The 21,903-nt window shown below is 38.5% G+C and overlaps 1 protein-coding gene across 1 annotated transcript in view; it reads right to left on the bottom strand.

The window, feature by feature from the left end:
- Positions 1-8,295: 8,295 nt before the first annotated feature.
- Positions 8,296-21,903, bottom strand: part of EFNB2 (ephrin B2) — a 44,690-nt gene continuing 31,082 nt past the window's right edge. Inside the window, exons 3-5 of the mRNA XM_015851459.2 lie at positions 14,031-14,123; positions 13,158-13,271; positions 8,296-11,605 (exon numbers count right to left, since the gene is read on the bottom strand). Of these exons, the coding sequence (XP_015706945.1) occupies positions 11,223-11,605; positions 13,158-13,271; positions 14,031-14,123 (590 nt within the window). The 3' untranslated portion in view covers positions 8,296-11,222. The remainder of the gene's footprint in view (positions 11,606-13,157; positions 13,272-14,030; positions 14,124-21,903) is intronic.

Here is a 21,903-nt window from a genome sequence, read left to right as displayed (position 1 = left end):
GTATACAGAGAAATATTTCCAACGAATGTATTGTGAAAGAAATCCTGATTTTGTTGTAGAGAAATACAGGTAGAAACCTTTAAATCTTTTTGACAGTGGTCAAAAATATAATCCTCTCAGGATAAGTTGCCTAAGAGGTGCTGAGTAGTTTCAAATCCAACTACTATTAAGGCAAGCTGAAAGTGCTTATCACCAAGCAAGATACAGATGTTTTACAGGAACAGTCTGCCACAGTGCTGTGGACAAAATAATTGGTCACGATGGCAGCCAAACTGTTTCATATGTAATTCCTACTCAGACAGTGTAAGATTGCTCTATCAGAAAAAGCCGTGTAATCTCCACTAGCAAACTATGTATTCTTGGCAACTTTGCTTCGTAAGGATACAGCAGAAAGTAAGAAATATTTTAAAGTACAGAGTAAATAATAGTTTAGGGCAAGCAAAATTCCATAAATGCAAGTAGACTGAGAATAAAGAAAACGTACTATCAGGATGAGAAGGAGATGAATGAAACTGTCAAAAAAAAAGAAAGTCTAAATATGCAAAAAAGTGATAGAATTTAGGAGTTTTCCACGTCTCAGAAGACACTAATAGAGTTAAGTACATTAAAAGTGGAATGCTAAAAGCCAATCAAAGAAATCACTCTTCTTTATGATGAGTGACTGAACTATAAAACGCAGCTCCACAGAAAGCCACTGAGGCCTAGAATTTAGTGTGATTTAAAAAATCAGAATTCAAACACCAATCAAGAACTCTCAGAGTCCTGACTTTCACTGCTTTTGGAGAAAAGAACTTGCTACATTCATGTTCACCTTAAAACACTGGATAACAGGCAGGAGTTTTACAAGAGTCATATTTGTAAGAAAACAAGGGCTCGAACCATTCGTGCTACTGAAATCAGTCAGTGGCGTGAGTGAGAAATTCTGCTTCACATCTAAGAAATTCCTTTTGCTCCAGCAGCAGCACATGGAGTGTGCCCATACTGAACACCAGGCCTCCCTGCACCTCCCAGCAGTATGCTGTGCTGGTAGGCTGGTGCCCACCCCCAGGTCTGTGAAGGCCTCACTGTGATGCTGACATCTGCTCCTTCCTGCCTTGGTGGTTTGCACCACGCAGGCTGGTTCTGAGGATTTAGTCAAGCCAGTTCCTCCTCATTTATTGTTATTTCTGGCAAAATAAAGCTTGCAAAGCAGTACAGAGGGAGAAGTCAGATGAACTATGGCATGCTGAAAGCCCTGCATCAGCCCCCACCTGCACTCCTTAGATGATCAGTCACTTTGAGGAATCTTTTGATTTCCAAGTGGTCCCTTTGTCACTGTCATTTGCAGAAAGCTGAACTGCTTGTCACCACCGCTTGGCCTCGCACTTATCTCTGCTCAGTACAACCACCAGCACTGTCTGCGGAACACAGAGCAGCTCTTTGCTTTGAGAAAGAGCCATCAAAGCACTCAGCACTGAGGCCTCCCTACCTCCTATCTGCCTCCGTACAATAGCCTGGGCAACCCAGTGTAGTCCCTTATTGCTGGCGACATAGAGAAAATAAGATCAGTCCTTACAATGCCTGCAGGCCTGGACAAGGCCTTTTGGCACCAAGCTGTTGTGGTGCTTCAGTCTGTCAGTGACGTGGCACGAGTGAAACGTGACAGTTAAGTGGCAGTAAGAGATTTCCCAAAGCCTTAATATAAAATTAGCACAAAAATACGTTCTCTTGAGTCTCATCTACATATTCGTAAGCTTTGCTCTATTAACGGCGCCTTCAGTGAAGGGATGCTGTGGAAACATTGCAATCATCAGTCAGCTACAGAAAGAAACAAAAGTGTTATATAACATGACAAATACAGTCCTATCTTGAAAGTACTGAGGCTGGGGAAAAATCTGTTTGCCGTTTTAAAACACATTAGAAAAGGGTGGATGGAGGGAAATGGCAAAAAGATTTATGTTTCTCCTGCAGATACGATGTCTTTGTATAAATCTCTTGTATTGTGTGTAATCACATAGGTTACACCTACTGGTGGCCAAAGCAGTCAGACTTTAATTTCATCACTGCTCATCATAAGAGACTTAAAAGCTACATAAATAAGCCCCAAGGTGGATGCCACCAAGCTGTTGCACAGACAGCAAAACCAGCAGTGCTTTCTGCTTCTTTGTATAGACAGAAATAAAACAAAACAAAATACTGTCTACTGGCAAAAGTCATTACAACTTTGAAACATTTTCACTCTATTCTGAACAGCGCACCAATCACCATTCCTTAATTCTGCTCAAATAATTTCCAAAGGAAACTGCTTACACTTTTCTGTATTTTTAAAAACTTAGCATTTTATTTTAAAGCACAAGAAATAGGAAAATATAACTTCAAATATTTTATAATATATTGATGAATGGAGATGTAAAACCAACTGGACTGAAATGAGTTATATTTGAATTGTATTTAGAAATTTCACTGTATGCTATTTTCCTTAAGATGCAATTGAATAAATACAAAAGGAAGATAGAAAGCCACATAAAAATTCAAACCAAAGCTGATTGGAAAATAAGGGGCTTAGCAGAAAACACACTCTTTGTACAAGAGCTGTTTTCCATCAGAATGTTTTCTTTACGAAAATGTTGTTACCAGCTGAAGTCCAGACCCAGTTACATAAAAGAAGGAAAGTCTAGGGTAACATTTGAAAAGAATCTTTCATAGTGAGCAACAAAAGCTTTGTCCAGAAGTGAAACCTTATCTTGGAAGATAAAGGGCTTTGAAACTGACAGGGCTAGTATACTGAGCAGGTGATCAGGGCATGGCATCAGGGTGTGTGATTCCGTAAAGGCTAAAGGAATGCAGCTACTATTTTCTCAGTCTTGGAAAGTCAGTAGTACTCCAGAATTAACAGTATGAATTTTACAGCCTGAAGCCTGTTTTGCAGTCTGGAAAACTCACATCTGCTTTGTAGGTTATGGACAAAGAGGACACAGAGCACATAATGGAGAAAATGTGAAACAAAGACAGTCCATATATTTCTTTATTTTTTTATTTTTTAATTTGTGTATCATCATTCGGATTTCCCCAAACCTTGAGATTTTTTCAGACTGACACACAAGGAGACATTCTGCATCATATTCTGACTTCTGAGCCTTCTGGCTTTACAGAGGATCATAGAATCACTTGAGTTGTAAAGGGTTATCTAGTCCCTGTCATGGACAGAGACATATACAGCTCAGTCAGGTTGCTCAGAGCCCTGTCCAGCCTGACCTTGAATGTCTCCAGGGATGGGGCATTCATCACCTATCTAGGCAGCTTGTTCCACATCCTTTAGTGTTCTTCACTGTGACAAAGGCTGAAATGCTATTTCTTCTGAATAATTACTGAATTGTTCATGTCTTCCAACATGCCAAATTCCAACAGTCAAATTTAAAGAAAGCCAGCATTCAGTATTTGGAGCTAATCGTGAGATTCAGAAATATTGGGACAATGGTTTGAGGGGATGAATAGAAGACATGAAAACAGCAGACAGCTGACCTGCCTTTTATGCTTATGGAATAGGACTGAATGTGGGAGTAGGAAGGAATGGGTTTAAAAATTGCAAGAGAGGACAAAAAGGCACATTAAAATGTGAACTATTTTTCATTATATATTTGATAGTAATCCAACCTATTTTTAATGAACAGATACAGCAAAATTGCTGATGATGTTCAATACTGTACAAATTACAATAGCTATAGCATTTAATAGCAGTATCTTAGAAAAGCATGTCATTATTGATATGTTTTTTAGTGCAGCCCTTATAATATTCAAGATGACACTCTTATAAAGCACTTTCTCATAGTGTAAGAGGTATAATAAAATCTGTATGAATATTGCTTATGCATGTGCACTTCTGAACTATGATAAGTAGGATCAGATAACAAACTGTACGATGCTAATTTATATCTACGGAAGGCCTGACCTAGAAGCAATCAGTTTTCCTACCCTCAATGGATTCTTCATATTACTAAATTTATGACTCCTCTTTAACACCCTAAGTATACGAGGCTCTTTCAGTGTACTTATGAAAATACTGATTTTTGTCCATAGGTTTCAAGAGCTACACATAAGCTTCTCTGCTGTTCAGACTTTTAATAATCTACAGTTGCTCACCTTTTTTTTCTGCAGACTTTTGATCCCTTTTCACAGGATCCATCCCTGCTTGCAGACAACACCAAGTCCTGGCGTCCATTCTCCATTCCATGTAGTGTCTTTTCCCTCTCTGTGTGTAGCAGAGCAACCTGGTCTGGTTTCCATACATTTCCATAACAATAGCCAACACAACAAATTACTGTGTTTATTTCCCTTTCCTCCAACATTTTTCTTCTACTTGCTGTTACCTGTTGTCCACCGAACCCTCTATCAGGGCTGTGAAGACACTGCCTCTCTTCCTCCTTCCACAGCTGAGCTTGTCTTCTTGGTCTGATTTTTGCACAGGAATTTGTCATTACAAATGTGCCCAGACCTCTTCCTTGGGCAGCTGTTCTGGTTTGCTGGCCTTCTCTCTCCTCTCCTACTTCCTCTGCTCTGCATGAAGCCTTTCTGCAGGAAGACCCACCTTCAGCTTCTCTCCATCCTCAGTCTCCTGCCCATAAGTTGTAAAACTTGCCAGTCACAATTTAGAATCATAGATTCCCTTAAGGTTGGAAGGAACCTTTAAAGGCTGACATCCATAGCTAGATCAGTTTGCCAAAGGCCTGATCCAGCCTCACCCTGAAAGTGTCCAGGGATGAGGCATCTGCCATATCTCTAGGCAACCTATTTCAGTGCCTCACCACCTCACTGTGAAAGATTTTTTCCTAGTATCTTAATGTAATCTAACCTCTCTAAGCTTAAAACCATTTCCTCTTGTTGGCAGACTCTGCTAAAGAGTCTATCCCCTTCTTTCTTCTAGCTACCCTTTAGATTCTGAAAGGTGACTGTCAGGTCACCTCAGAGCCTTCTCTTCAACAAGCATTTGCCAGCACCTCACCTCTTATTGCAAGATCCAAGCACAGGCAAGGATCACATCTGCACACTTCCAATGGTAACTCTAGTTCCCCCATGAGTCCCACAGTTTTATGGGCTGCATTATGCTTTAATTAAGCATCAAAGTATATCTGTGAGTCATGTGAAAAACAGATATTATTTTATTTCATAGATTATAGCTCAGTCAGCTGAATCTGGCACCATACGGATTATGAATGGCACAACTATGAATACACTGTGGTATATTCTTCAACCTTCTTCTTTTTCCAAAACAAATATTACTTGATTTTTGATCTGATGCATCATGTAATGACATGCCAACTGTATAATGAGTACATTTGGTGTTTTTAAAACCCTGGGCTTTTTCCCACTACAATTTCTATTTTGGCTACAAAGGTGAAGAATGTCTCTGAGAAAAAATGAGTTTTTGTTGTCTTTTATTTTGCTAACCACTACGCAATTTTAAACTTCTCTGCAAAAAAAGGAAATTTACTGTGCACACAGAACAGAATAAGCATGCTGCTGACTGAGCAAGCATTTGATCAATGCATCACAGCACGGATAAAGAAAGAGGTACAACCTCTTAAACATAGGTAGTAACACTGTTATGCTTACATTGTGAAGCAGTTTTTTATGTAATAGAATCTTATTCCACCCTAGATGGATAACAACTGTGAATTATAATTTTATTTTCCACTTAGCAAAGCCTATTGACTTGGACTAGTTCTTGCCAGGGAGCCAGTTTCATAATAAAGGCAGTAAATTCTGATTTTGTGCTTGTTTGATAATTAATAGTGCAGTGTCAGCAGCAGTGCAAAATGCAAGTATGATGTTTTTCTTCCTCTGCAAGTTATAAAAGACAGGTTATAAGTTAATAGCTTTATGCTATTTACTAAATAGCATTTACTATCATTAACTAAAATGAGTTTAACAGAGTCAGTGGGGGCTCAATTTTATGTGTGAATGCGTGTGCAAGGCCCACCCATTAACACAGCATCCTTTTCCCCAAGTATATCTATACAGTTGCACTGCCAACCATTCATTCCCCATTTATAGCTACACTCCATTGCCTTATTGCTAAAACAGTGACAGAAATAGGTGTGTGGGGGTGTCAGTATACATGCTAGATATAAATACTGTAATTATATAATAATGTTTATCATGGATGGAAAAAAAGAGGCCCAGAAATGAAAATGACGTGTAAGCTTGACTCAATCAAATTAATTTTATCACTGCACTCTGGTTGTTTATCAAGGCCGAAAATAAAGCAATCAATTTAAACCTTAAATAAGCTAAGGACTTGCAGATCTAACAGACAAAATGTATCAGAAAAGCTTTTAGCGTGGATCACAGCATTAATGAGAGCCACACAGTCACATGGCAACCCTCACCGCAACCCACCAAGATGAGCAAGTAAAATTCCCCATGTGCAGGCAGAAAGCGGGGAGTGCAGTCTTGATACATCCAAGTCTTCATTTGAGTTGACTCACAGCCATAAATGCAGCATTAGGCCCAAGTGATTTACATGAGAAGTCAGCATATGCTCACACACTCCACCATGGGCACAGTTTTCTGCTGGATGAAGGAATTCTCCCAGGGATATACGTGGCAGAGGCAGGAGGGGAGCCTGAGTTTGAATTGCCCACTAAGGTCAACCTCCAGCACTGATTCTGTAAGCTGGGTTGATAAAATGAGCTCCACCAGCAAGAGGCCATGCTAGCCCAACTGTTAGTAGTCTCTAGGGCCTGCATAAATCTGCTTTGAGAACACTTGTGCTACTGCAAAACACACACAATGCCTTGAAGTTTACCTTTGCAGTCAGTCACTTTTTCCCTGACTAGTCATAAAAGAAAATAATTTGACAAACAGGAATTGCAGGACCGATACTATAATAACTTGCTGCCTTTCTTCAATGAAAAATGTGTATCAGTTGCTACAGTGACAAATTCATCTTTCCCCTATGCAGACCTTTCCCACTTGTTAGTCTGTGGGTGATCATGCCATTTATGCACTGCTAACTTGCTGAAAGATGGTTCCTTCACTTTCAAGGTGATTGGAAAATCCCAGAAATTAAGGTATTTGTTAAGCCCAAGAACTGATTAACCAAGTGAAAATTAGAGCAACACAAGGATAAAATTTGTGTTAAGGATTGTGTCACCTGTATACATTGGCACCAATCTTCTTTAGCTTGGCTTTGACAACGGGTGACTTCAGAGTGCCTAATTCACAGCAGCAAAGCAGGGACGGGACATTGCATGGCCCCACTGAAAGACACACGCTCAGATGTTTTGGCATCATGTTCTTTTTAATCCCTCACCATTCCTCCCAGCTTCTTCCACCTCCTTTCCCTCCTTACTCGGTCCCAATGTTCCAGGCTTGATTCTCCTATTTATGAGCAGCAACCGCGCCCAGAAGTGTCCACATAATGTTTTGTTTTGTTTTCCTCTGGCTCTGCCCACAGTATAAATCCTCCACATAATTTCTAAGAATCATTTGTGTGTTTATAATCTCATCTCCCAGATGATCCAGACAACCTGGTTACCGTGCCTGCTACAAACTCACTGACTTCTGTGTGTTTTTAATCCATTGATATGCGCAAGCAATAGTCTGAAAAATAAGGTTAACGGAAGTCTGTATGCTGTAAGGAGCTTGTTTTGCTTATGAACCAGGAGAAACGCGAGGTAGAGAGATGCGTGAGGAGAGACAGGGAGGAAATGAAGGAGGGGCTTGCAGAGGCATGCCTGATTGCTTTCTTACTTAAATATCTGACAAAAAGAAGAACATACTTAGAAGGCGAGGTTTCCATAGGAAAAAAATATTTTATTTTTTTAAGAACAAATTCAGTTTGAAACAGACGTGGAATGTGATTTTCATAATTCTCATTTTCTGGGAGCTAATTGCAGTGTGGAACTAAAGCAGATTTCAAACTTATTACCGGCTAGTTTAAAAACAGAACAAACAAAACAAACAAACGAACAAACAAACAAAAAAACCCAAAATAAAACAAACAAAAAAAAAGAGAAGAAATTATTTATAACTCAAGCATAATACTGTGTTACTTACAAACTGGACAAAGAAATTCTTAAATAAATATTCATGGTACACGATTTCAGCACAAATATGTGGCAATTTGGCAACCTTTTATACCATTTTTTTCCTCAATACAGTGCAAAGGGGAATGACACTGCCTTTAAACAAGCTGTAGCTAAATACATTGCAAAATTTTATACAAAACATCTTGCTCAGACTTTATAAAAAACCAACATTGCTTTATATACACAATCTGGTTAAGAAAAGCCATTTTTGTCTTGTTTTCACGTGTTTTTTTTTTTTCTTTTTTTCTTTAAAAAGGCGAATAAGGCTACTGTAACACCCCAAATCCATATACAGTAAATCTGAACCTATTTACAGCATCTTCACTTAGACATGATGGTGCAAATTTCAAGTCGGGTGACTAGGGATGATCATACAAGCAAGGCATTTACAGTAATTTTCAAAGCTGAACCAACGTCAAATAAAGGAACAGTTGGTAGATTGTCATAATTCTGCACCAGACACAAAGCAGACACACAGTACATTTTATTTTCAATTGGTTGCAGGTTGCTCTTGAGCAATTTGTCTGATTTTCTTTATTTATTTTTCACAGTTTAATACATAACTAGAATGTAGCCAGCTGATGATGAAGCATAGGTTCAATTTGATAAAAATCAGGATCAGCAAACCCGCCCCCTTCCTCCCCCTCCCCCAAAATAAAATCTTAATGACTTACAAGAGAACCTTGTATGGATGGATTCACAGAAAGGAAGGGTTGTTGAAAAGAATTACATATGTAGTGTAGTTAGTCACCATGGTAACCTTCCACAGATCCATGGGTTGGGATTTTTTGTTTTGTTTCTCTCATTTGGACCAACATCTCAACCTTATTTTCAGGTCCAGAAAACAGAGAGTGATCATTTCTATGACAGATTTTTTTCTTTTTTTTCTTTTTTTTTCTTTTTTCTTTCTCTTGCAGGTGCTCAACAGAGATCTAAGAACCCCAAAATGCTGTTGCTACATTTTCTTTCCAAATCAGAAAGCAAAGCGTTACCATAGTAACGTGACTATGTTAGAAATGTCTATTTGCATAGCACATATAAAAGTAGAGTTTTCTTATTTCCTCCCCAGGGTGGGAGACGTAGGGGAACAGCCGTGCTAAAGAGAAAACTTTAACCTGAACCTCTCCCTCCCCCTACGAATCTCAATGAAATCTACAGAACACTTCAGTCCATAAGGCAAGGGAAAACACAACACAGAATATATATGCCGGCACACTTTGTTGTTGTTACCTTTGTGACTTCACAACGCTTTGGGCCTATTTCCCAATTTTCTCTTATGTGATGCCATTAAAGGGCTTTGGATTTTTTTTTTAATTATTTAGTTTTTTAATATGTTCTCATTACCATTATTTTTGGATAGTGGTTGTTTTCCCCAGAATTGGTTTCTTTTTTATGTATGCATACACATGCATACATAAAGATATATATATGTACATGTACACACACACAGACATCTGTAGAATGATGGCAAGTTAAGACTATTTAATTGCCGCACATGAAATTCACATCTTCTGGTGTAGATTCTGTGCAATCTCAAAACATGTATTAGTAAAAACAAAACAAAACAAAACAAAACAAAAAAAAAAAAAAAAAGGAAGAAAGAAAAACTCTCACTTTGTATCCCTTGTGTTCTATACAGCTATTATAAATAAGACATATCTTCCTTCTCCATCTCAGTGTCATAATTTATTTATTTTATTCTTATGGACTGCAGGAGGTTTACCGTATGTGCTTTAACTTTGCCACAGAGCACCAACTAACTGCTGTGCCCATTACAGTACCTACAGGCACTGTGCAGGCACAGCACTAGGATAAACCAAAGTGTCAAAAGGCTCAGTCAGAAAAATATTGTTTTACTCTTAAGAGATGAGAATGGTTTTGTTTTTGTTTTTTTTCCCCCGAAACTTTACCGATGATAGCATTACAGCTCATTTGACCTGTTGGCTTATAATCACCTTGGTTAGATTTGGCTCTCTGCTATTTTCTTAAATGCTTTCCCTGTGTTTAGTATAACGCGACAGTATAGCAGCTGAGTCTGCTTAAAAGTCTTCCAAAGCAGACTACATTTTTGCTACAGCTTCGAAGCTGTATAATTTATTGCCAGTACCGCAACAGCCCTGCCCTAATATATCCTTGCTCTTGTCTTGTCCCCTCCAAGCTTGTTCACTTCCTAACAATACCCCTTTGTTCTACTGTATTGAAGGTACTATTTTTTACTGCACACTGGTATTTGATAACCATGAATTCCTTCAAATTCAGCTCTAAGTCACTGCACGTGTTATTGTGTCTCCTACTTGCCTCTTAAAACGTAGCATATCAAAGTGCTGTGCTACCTAAATGTGTTTTTTTTTTCTTCCCAGCTTTTATTCTTGAGGCAGCGACATTCAATCACAACCGCAGTCAGCCCTTCCCTCCACCACCCAGTCCTACTCTTGACTTGTTGACAGCCTAACTTTTTGGCTGGAAGGCTCCTTACTATCAGACACAATTTCTAAAAATGCATTACCCATTCAAGTGAGGCTGCTGTAGCAGATGGATGGAGCACGCATCTCTAAACATTAATGTTCCATTAGTGATTCAGGAGGTGGAGTGAAAGAAAATCTTATGTGAAGGATGGCAGAGCCCTGAATAACAAAAATAAATGGAACAGTGACGGACTAAAGCAAGAGAACTCTAGCAAGTCTTAGACACCAAGGTCTGTGTGACAAATCCAGTATGCACTGAGAGAGACACACAAAAGTCAGAAGATTGCATTTCAAGCTTGATATCCTACAGCACCTTCACAGGATGCCTAGAGCTATTAACATCCACAGATCGCTCCATCTTCCCTTGGCTTTTGTACATGCCTGAAGGCCTGCAGCACATGGCTTTGAGGATGATGAATGTAACAAGAGTACAGCAATCAGAATGGGCATCTTCTACATAAAAGTCTTCCAGCTTTTAGTGAATACCAATTCACTGAGATAGGAATTCTACAGACTAGGTTAGCTGTCCAGCTCGAGTTGGCTCTCACAGAAAGAGCTGTTGCCTTCTTCCCTCTGTGCTTGAGTCAATGCTAGCGCACAAGGCGTCATCACAAACCCCAACAGAAAGCATTTGACCAGTGAGTGTCCTCTACGCCTCAACTGTACCACAGAATTGCTGGAGTGTTTCTCAGACCTTGTAGTAAATGTTTGCTGGACTCTGAGGAGGCATCTCTTGAACTATGTACACTGGATGTCCATAGTCACCGCTGACCTTTTCATAGTGGGGGCAAAAAACACTGTCTGCAGTCCTTAGAGGAATGATAATGTCACTGGGCTCAGAACCATTGTTGTTGCCACTGCGTTTTGGGGTGGCTAATGTACTAAGTGAGAGAGTTGTAGTGTGTTGTGGGGAATGCTTCCTGTGTCTTCTCCGGTACTTCAATAATAGAACCACCAAAGTGATGATGATGACGATGAAAATGATGCACCCTGATGCAATTCCTGCAAATAAGGCCACTTCTGAACCCAGTATACTGGAATGCCCAGCCTTACTGCCATCTGTGCTAGATCCTGGAAAGAAAAGAAATACAACAGACAAAAGTTATTGCCATCCTGTGACCTGTTTACGCTGCTTAAAAATGTGTAGAGTAAGCAAAGCTAGAAGAATTAACTGACAGCTATACTTTGACAAACCAATTACCCTGTTAGATAGCTAAATGCAAACAGCCGAAGTCAGCAATCAATATTAAACAAGACTTTGTGTCTGTTGGTCTCACTTCTGTGCTGCTCCCAAGCCACCCCGTTTCATACATCATCATCCATCAGCAGTGAGGACTGGCACTGACAAGGCAGCCTTTGATGCACACGGCATCTTTTAACAGATGCCGGCCAGCTCAGGGCAGCAGAAGGGGGTGGGATAGGACTGCAAGGGGAAAATTAACAGAGTGAAATGGTAATTCTCAAAACAACTGGTACTGTTTAGTGTCACACAATTCTGCTATTTTGTTCTTCCGATATTGATTTAACTGTCATTAGTGCCTTTCTATGTGGAGTTCTCATGCTTACAAATGAAACAAAAGAGCTTGAGGCAGTGTGGAAGATGGGCAAAACAGTTATGGACTATATCTGTTTATATTATGTATCTTACATTTATTTAAAAGAAAATAACAGCATGTATTAGGTAGTCAGGAAGGGCTCAATTGCTGAACAGCCTGTTGAATACTGTCACATTATTTGTCACAAAAACAAAATCAACATTTACTTGAGAACTCCTCACTTGAAAATCTGAACTGACTTCCCTCTCTTAATGCTCTCTTACAAGTGGAACAATGCTGCAGATACTACGTCCTCATAACATCTGGAACCTCAGCAGGAAATGGCAAGAGCCTGCCCAGTAACTGTCATATCAAATGATGCAGCTAGCAAGGAAAATATGCAGCCATTTTTGGGAACCCCAAAATCAACTGTCAGCATATTTTGCTTTGTAACACTTCCAGCTCACTGAATTTTCTTCCAGTGAACTTGTGTTTTAAAAGTTATTCATTTTCTTGCTCGTAATACCAGAAATGCATCCTCAAGATTTTTGTTCCTAAACACCCCATCTGTTTATCCTTTTTTGTTTTTTTTTTAATCTTTACATTTAGTGAAAGACTGGCCAATCATATGTTGACTTTATATTGTCAGTTAAAAGATAAGGATATGAATTATAGATGTCTCGAAATAAACTTTATAAATGGCTGTCGAGAACCACTTGATAATGTATTGTGCGGGAAGAGAAAGACAGAAAGACTCGTTCATCTGCCAGAGTACTAAATGTAAGGCAGCATTTACCATCGTAAAGCTGCTCAGAGAATGCCCTATCCAAAAACTTTCCTGTAAATGAGTGATACTCTTACAAGATGTAATTAACTTCTACTGCAGAATGAGGGGAAAGAGCAGCCGTTGCCAAAACCAGGAGCTCCAAAGGTCTATCCATGAGAGCATCAGAACTGGCTTTTCTGTCATCTCAATATGAAAACATTTGCTTTTCTGACATTTTAATGCTTAAAGAAACTCATATTTGGGAACAAACAGGAATCTGCTAGAGCCTTTCTGTTCCCAGGGGAAACCTCACAGAACCTACCTGAGTGGTCCTTCACAAAGGGACTCGTGGTGGAGCTCTTCCCGTTTGTACCAGCTTCCTGTTCAGGGCGCCTGGTCGGGTCTGTGCTCCGAGGTAACCCTGCAGAATTGGGATCTGTGGGAGAGAAAAATGACTCACTGCAGTTTAGGCGCCTAAAGATATTAAGCTTTATAAGCCGGCTATAGGTATCTTGTGAGACACGGATAGCTTTGAACAGAAGAATCTTTATGCAAAGGACTAGGAGATACAAGAATGTAATTTTCTTTTTAAAGCAAAATGGTTGTATTAGTTATTTCAGAGGTTTAAATTGTAAGGCCATCTGCAGAAACTATAGGGACTCCTGTAATTGGCAAGAAAAGCTTTGCAGATGACATTTCATTTTAACTGAGGAAGTTGATTGACTACTAAACCAACTTCAACTTAGAAGAATAATTCTTTCTTTCTGCACAATAGGTTATCTATATATGAAAAGAGACAATGAACAAAAACCTCTCTGTAATCAGAGTTCATAACAAGCAAACTATAGAAATATTAGCTTCCCTCCTTTCATGTATTTTAAATAATTTTGAACAGCGCAGTAGTGGCTTTTGTTTTTAAAATGAAAATAAAAATGACTGAAACGTGTAATTCCCAGGTGACCTTTCCTTCTAGGGAGCTCTCCAGTGAAGAGATCTTATTACACCAACCCTTCTCCTGCAGAAATCTGTCAGTAGCTGAGGAGCAGAAAACAGGCTTTGCTTTCAGACTGTAAGGGAGGAACAACCACACTAGACTCGGCTGGCTCTCTGCTCTATGCTTGCACAAGAAGCCTGAAAACTAAAAGGACACTGAGACTGATCAAAGTGGTTTCATGAAACAGCAGATGGTCTTTACCTTGTCCAACTTTCATGAGGATCTTCATGGTTTTTGTCTGGCACACCCCTCCCTCCTGGTTATTCAGGCCCTCCAAAGACCCATTTGATGTTGCTGATTAAAAAAAAAAATAAAATAAATAAAATAAAAATAAAATCCAGAAATCAACAGGCAAAGTAATGTGAACATGAGTGTCTGAAAGCAGAAATCTTTCAATCTACTGAGATCTGTGCTTCTTGCTCAGGCTGACCTATGGAAAGTTGTGAAATGTTGAAAGCCAAAGGAATGAATACATTGGTAAGCTGTACAATACATACAAATGGAAGAATGTGTTATCAAGGTTTCAAATTTACCCAGCAACTTTTTTTCTGCACACAATTGACTGACTGACTTGGACGAAAACACAGCACCTGCTAAAAGGTAATGGAGTCAGCTGAAAGGGAAGCCCTGGCAGCCTCAAAAGAGCAAAGCATTGGAAATTCACCCCGTTGGTTTTTTTTTTTTCAACAATATCTTTATAATCACCACGTTACACCTGCTTCCTCTATTACAAATCTCCTGCTGGAAGAAGCAAAAGCATACAAAAGACCCAGGTGAAAGCTGAGATTCTGCACTGATTGGAAAACCATTTAATATTTGAAAGTACAATCTCACTTTTCTCAGCATTGAGGAGCATTCCCTGTTGGGGGCAGGCTGGTGGGGACACACACGCTCTCTTCTCACAAAAAACCTTCCAGCTCATGCAAACAAACGGGTGCTTTCCCCTGTGTTTATATTGTTCTCTCTTATCTCCACACTTGCTGGGACCGCACACCCCCGCGCAATCCTGTCACTACAAGCTGACGTGTGTGCAAAAAACAGCTCCTGGGGAAAGTCCAAAGGTTTGAGTCACCACCACCACAACCACCACCACCACCATAATGAGGGCTGCATATCTTATCAGCTGCCAGAAAATCCTTCAGCAGCTCCTGGGCACTGGGCACCACAGCCACCATGAGCCGTACCAGGCCCCAGCTGCCGTCAGTGTGTGCTGATGCCCAGCCATGATGCTGGCACAGCAGACCTCAGTGGGTTGCCTACAGAGAGACTGGGCCAGACTCATACAATGGGGACACCTCACATGAGCCAGGCAGGGAAACGGCCCCTCAATGACCCCCACCAGCAGGTCTCAAATCATGTGTTCTCCTGCACCCTTGTCATTTCTTGGACCTATGTATGCAAGGCCCCAAATGCACAAGCAAGCAGACACATGCTCGCACACCGATACCAGGCCACCAACTGGAGAAAACAAATGGAAAACGAGAGAGCAGAGCTCACTGCGGTTCTGGCAAACAGCTTAAGCAGCACTTTTCTACGTGTGCCTCCCCTCTTTTCAGCTAGGGATCTGATTCAACAAGGGCTTCACACTGCTCAGATCTTTGTTTTTAATTCTCTCTCCTTCTCTTTCTGCTTCCTTGGGGATTTTCTTTCAAATGGAGGCAATGTATATTTCCTTATGCCTTCACAATGTCTTCCTAGCCCCATGGCAGTATTTTTCTTGCTCTAATCTTCTCTCTAGCTGTAAAGATATAAACCCCATACTGCTGAACCCTGCTTCCTAGCCTTTGATCTACTTCTTGGTTTTGTTCCACTCCTGCCTCTTTTGTGACTAACTCAAATTACAGCCACCATACAAACTTCCCAAACCAATCTTTCTTCTCCTAAAATTCCCGTTTCCCTGTACAGAGGTCTTCCCAGTTCCTCCTCTTGTTCTCTCCCTCCCCCCCAACCCAACCCCCTCATAAAAGGGAAGTACGTGAAACTACTGCTTTTTTCAGACTTGGGAAGACTTCTAAAATACAAAATAGCACAATGAGTAATTTAAGATAAAAACAGATCTGAAATGTGCCACTGCATTGCCAGGCTCAGAAAATAATGGAGACATATAGTTTTGTTTTCTTTTGTTTTTTTCCAGAGGGAGAAAAAAAAATCAATACTAAGAACCAGTTCTGGACATAAATCAAATGTGTCTTTGCTGAAAGTGTTTTTTATGACCTATTTGCCAATGTACCAGAGCACAAGGACAAGGGAAAAAAGCAGTAAATAGAAATACCAAAGCTGAGCATCAACTGAAAGTACAACTAATAAACACTGACTTTGTCTTGCTTTTTTGTAATTCTTCGTTTGCTTTTTAATCCAGGCTATGGGGGTTCACAGCTCTTTAACCACCTTCTACTTGATTTTAATTGAATAGAGTGCTGCTTCTTCTGAACATCAATGCCTTTTTATTCTTTAAAGGCTTATCCATTTAACCTACAGAGCAGGAGATCTCAATAAGATGCAGAGGATGCAGAGGATGCAGTCTGACCTCAGTACAGAATAAGAAAGTAAGACAGCAAAAAGAATGCAAAATTACTTCAAATACAATCTCCAAATGAGAGGGACCAAACATACAATGAGTCTGGTTGTGTGCCTGTGAGAGTTCAATCTGCCTCACTTGCTTGCTAAAAGAATGCTTTCATAGCTTTGATGTCAGATGAATGAATTTGCAGAAGTATTCACTTTTTCCACAGTTCTTCAAGGGGTTTTCTGAAAGCTTATGTTATAGCTCAGAGTAGAGAGCGCTACATCCTGAGGAACAGAATTTTCAAAGAGGAGTATTTCAGTGACAAAGCAAAGTTTCCATCTCAGCTTCTCCCTGTAATTAAACCGACAATTACCCAAGGCCACTGGAGGAAATTATTTTTCAAAATTCATTAAGACTATCGAAATATAACCTCACATATCCCTAGTGTACCAGGAAGAATGTGGGTAGTTTTAAGCACATACTTCTAAGCTTTGAAAAGTGGCACAGAGAGAGAGAAGTAATCTGGGACATCAGAGAAAACGGTTTCATACTGCTAATACCCCTTGACAGTATAGTGTGCAGAAGTCAAACAAAGGAACAAGTACAAAATATTCCTCAAATGCTTTCCACTGTCTTTTTATATTGATCTTCAAGTGAAAATTATACTTGCTGCCTTCCAAACTCCTCAGTTACACTCACACTTCCGCAGGGAAGCAATGCTGTACCTGGATCTCTGCTTATATTGATGTGATATTAAAAAAGGAGAAAGAAAAGTGACTGTGGATACATATTTGGGTATGAACACAGAAACGTAACACAAGATCCTTGTGTTATGTTAAGAGGGAAAGGCTACTCTTCAATTGTTTACACAATCAAATTTTAGAACCTCCATTCAGTTTATTTTTACATACATGTGTATAAATAAAAGAACATTTTTTTAACTTATAGGTCCAAATATGGATATATTTAGAGGAATTTACTCACATACACATGACCTTGTGCTAAGACTAGATATTACTTAAATGTTAACATTAATAAGAATAATTAATAATTACTGTGTAGTTTCTCATGAGTATTAGATTTTCTCAGGATCCCACGCTTCATTTTATATTAATACAGAAAGACACAGGAAACTAAAACTAAGTATCAATAACAAATTTTTTGTTAATCTTTTGATGGATAGGTACCTCTGATTTTCTTAGACCTGTTCTGTTCCACTGGTGTCAACTGCAAAACTCATTACAGTCAAAAGCACACTAAACTATTTACAGTTCAACCACACCTACAAATAAATGCACGTAATTGCCCTAAAATATCTATTAAATTTAAGATTTTTTTACAAAATCATAATTTTTAGATGATATTTTTTCAGTAGTAAGTAAAAAATGATGTTTGAGATCTACATAAACTCCATGTGTCTACATTCCTCAAATACAACTGAAGCTGTCATTCTGTAAGAAATACAAGTTCAGGCTTTCAACTTTAAGAGTTTGCCAATGCGGTCTTACTTTGGAGAAGAAACTATACATTTTCCATTTCATGAAGCACTTCCTTAATAAATAATCTCATTTAACACAGGCAGAAATAAATTTATTTGAACCAAAGAATTTCATGCCAGCTCTGCTTTCCCTTCTTTGAAATATATATATATATATATAAAATATATAATATATAATGTAATATATATATATGTTGCTAAGGAGGAAACTCATGTAAATCAATGACTGATGCTTTACATTCGTTTGCTTTTAAAACTTCAGAAGCTCTGTTTATTGTATGAAATGCATTAGTCATAAATGCAGGGGCAGAGAATCACTGAGCAAAACAGAATCAGCTGACTAGAGTAGTTTCTGGCTATGATTCTTATACAGTCCCCATGGAGAGGAAGTAATATTACATTTTAATATGTCTTCATTTGATTGTTATTACACTGCCTCCCAGGAGGCTAAGCCACTGCACAGATCTTGGCTGTTTTCGACCTATCGGGTTGGTAACATTGCTCTAATCAGATGGAGAATTAAGCTGCTGGATTTGTGCCTGTATAGCTTTTCATTCACAAAGAGATTAGAAATGAAGGCACAGTAACAAAAATTCATCTTCCCTCACTCTTAAAAATACAGATTACAAAATTAAAAACACCATCACAATTACTTAACAGGAAACACCAGTAAACTAAAACCTCAACCACTTAATTCTGTCGCAATTATCCATACTTTTATGCTTTAGGATAGTGAAAAACATTACCCACTTGCCAAATTAAATGTCACATCCTTTAAACCAAGACAACTTCATAACACATGTATTTCTGGACCTTGGATATGAAATGAACTACATGCCTGAGGAGGGTAATTCGGACCATCGTACATAATTTCCCTGTGAAAATTAAACAAATCTTAAGCCACAGACTATAGGAAAGAGTAAGTAATCTCAGCGTGTGGGTTAGGACAAAACTGGTTTCATGCGTGTGGACAACATAAGCCTTTCAGCATTGTATCAAAATAAGAATTAATTGTTGCTGGTGTGGGTCTGTTAAGAAGGAAGGTGAGAATTACAAATTTCTTTGAGTTAGATCAGTACTATTTTAATAGCAGTGACTGTCAACGTCTTTTATCTTAGATTCTCCTTCAAGTCAGCATCAGAAAATAGGTTTCTCAAAAGCAGAGCTAAATAAGACGTAAAAACTCTATCCATCTGCACTTGTTCACAGCTGTGCTGTTTCCGTGCTTAGAATGGAAAAGCCTACACACTGCAGGAACAAAAAAACACAAAAGCTATAGATTCAACAGTAGTAAGAAGTTATTCTTAATACAAAGCTGCACTTGATCTAATATGCAGTTACAGCATTATTAAGAACATGTAAAGCCTTTTGAGGTTTTTCTTTTTAAACTGTATGGAGTTACAGTACACTGTTTTGGCCAGGCATCATGTATTTGTGCTCTGACTGCTTTCATCTGCTTTCAGTATTTTTAATGACTTTCTTAGTAAAGCATGGAATAAATAATTCTTCTTTCACATAAATTATCTGAATTTATGGGACAAGTTTAAGAACACAAGAAATCACACACTGAGAAACCACAAATCACAGATCACAACACAGAGGTTGTTTCTAGACTAGCCAGGGATGAAGAACAAGGCAGCTGAGGTAATAGAGTGTTTTAATTAAATGAAATTAAATTCCTTTTTTTTTATTTTTTATTTTTTTCTTTCTCTTTTCACTTAGTAGCAATGCCAGACCTGTACAGAGATCTGAGGCAGCTAAAAAAAAATTGCTCAGGCCACTCACCAAAGAACAGGTAGTCTGGCAAACACTTGGTATTGGATGAGCTGCATAAAGTTTAAACAGAGAAGATAAATATACAAATTTAAACTACTAGTAACTAATGGTCTACCCTTGTATGTTGTTACAAAAGTTTAGACTGACTATGAAACCTTCATTTTTTGCTTTAGAATGAAAATGTCTCCCAGAATGTAACTAGGAGTGGTCTCAAACATGGACTGTAAGTGGTTATATTTCAATGCATTAAGAACAGTTACACAGAGTATTGTCAGCGTGTTGCCTGCATTTGTATCTGCAGGCTGGGACTGTTTAACTCTTTGTTCCTGAACAACACAATTGCATCCTAGCTTTTCTACTGATCTTAGAGCAACAAAGAGAAGATATTTAATTAAAAGAATAATAAATAAAAAAAATTTAAAAAAAAAATATATAATATATATATAAAATTAACTGCATTGAGCAAATTAACAGTATTTGCTCAATTAATATTTTCTAATGTACGATACCAAAATAATCATTAAGCATCTATAAACAAAATACAATTTACCAGTCATCTTTCATTACATTTTTAACACCTCTGCTTTTTGTTTGTCCTACTTGCAAAGTCAAAGCAGCAGCAAAATTTCATGAGGACTTTCTCAACCTAAAGATCATGTCACTGGTTCAATTTTATTCTCTCTATATATATTTTTTTCAAATTAACATATAATTTCTCTTAAAATAAATACTATGGTATATTTTAAATATTTTGCAGTCAGTCTTTTTTCCCACTCTTCGCATGAGACAAAACTGCTACATGAATGAAGGACAAGAAGAATTTTCCCTTCTTTTTCATATCTCATCATTTCTTAAGTTATGTCGTATGTTCTATCTCTCCAAATTGATATCTAAACAGGATCCACAAACTATACGCTGCACAGCAAGCAAGCAGCAATGCCCACTTCAGTCAAACTAAAGCCAGAACAAAATGAAGTAAAATAAAAAACAGGCCTCTTCTTGCCTGGAAGAAGGCAAAGGTTCCGCAATGGAATTCTGTGATTCACTTCCCTAACCACTACTCTGAAATGTATCTTGTCCAAATGCAAATGACGTGACTGGTGGTAATTTGAATGGACTTGTGGCTAATGGGGTTCTCTATAAAAATTTTCCTAAAATTCTCTACTTATATTCATATGACATGAGAGGGGTAGATTTTTTTTACTGTTTAATTCTTTGAGGGTGCAGTGTAGCGGACACAACCAAGACAGAGCCGATCGGTCTGTACTGTAGAATGTACTTTAAAATGCCTTAGTATATATCTTGTAAATGTAAACTGTTTAATTACAGGAACACCTCTGGAATTCTGTAGTCTCTTTACTGAATCTCTCATTGCCTGACTAAAGAACACCCAAAGACCAAAGAATTAAGCACAAAATAGGAAGAGGGTACTTGCAGTTTCCCTCCTTTCCTATACTCAAAATAACTCTATTAATTCCATGTGGACATGGCATCACACAACAAGAGCACAGGTAAAGGAAGAATACAATCCCTTCATTTCATTTTTTAAACACTTTCCATTAAGGGAAAAAGTGACAATGAGCAACTTGAACCAAAGAAGCTGTGAGCTCTAACTGGTTTCTGCAGCCCATCATTTTAAAAACAACACCGCTTTATCTCTTGGTTAAGGAACATCACATGGTAAGTGTTCTAAACTGTACATCCTATGTTACATTAGTATCCAGAAGGTCGCAGCACCTACCCATCTACAGCAAAAACCTACTTACTTCACTGCTGTTGTGTCCCTTTTCTTTCAGAAAGATTTACAGATGTTGAAAAAATAAAATAAAAATTAAAACCATCTCAACATTGTGCCTCTACAGATGACAATTTGTCTTTCATTACAGCTAAGCATTTCTAAAAGTATGTCAGTCGTACATTTCACATACTGAGAAATGTTTTCAGATAATGATCTACCGTACACATGGTTGATTCTAGTTTGCATAAACAAATTATATATTTGTGAGCACTGAAGAAACTGTGGCAGATGTAAGCCCACTAATTATGATATATTCAGTGTATATCAGAATGTATACATTTAAAACAGATCACTAGCTAGTTAATTTCACCAAGCACAAGCAGTGTTTTTTATATAGTTTTATCCTTTCTCCCAGCACACTGCAGGCAAAGGGCTCTCATGGATGAGAATACCTTCTTGCTACCACAGAGAGCTTTGCTTCAGCTGAACAGAACTAACACAATTAGTTACCATTCAAGTTACACTGATTGTCACTAATGACAAGTGGCCTTGCACG

The sequence above is a fragment of the Coturnix japonica genome, chromosome 1 (genome assembly GCF_001577835.2).
Source record: "Coturnix japonica isolate 7356 chromosome 1, Coturnix japonica 2.1, whole genome shotgun sequence".
In the NCBI taxonomy this organism is placed as follows: domain Eukaryota; kingdom Metazoa; phylum Chordata; class Aves; order Galliformes; family Phasianidae; genus Coturnix; species Coturnix japonica.
The sequence above is the reverse complement of the archived record's forward strand: the minus strand, read 5'-3'. Positions and strand labels throughout refer to the sequence as shown.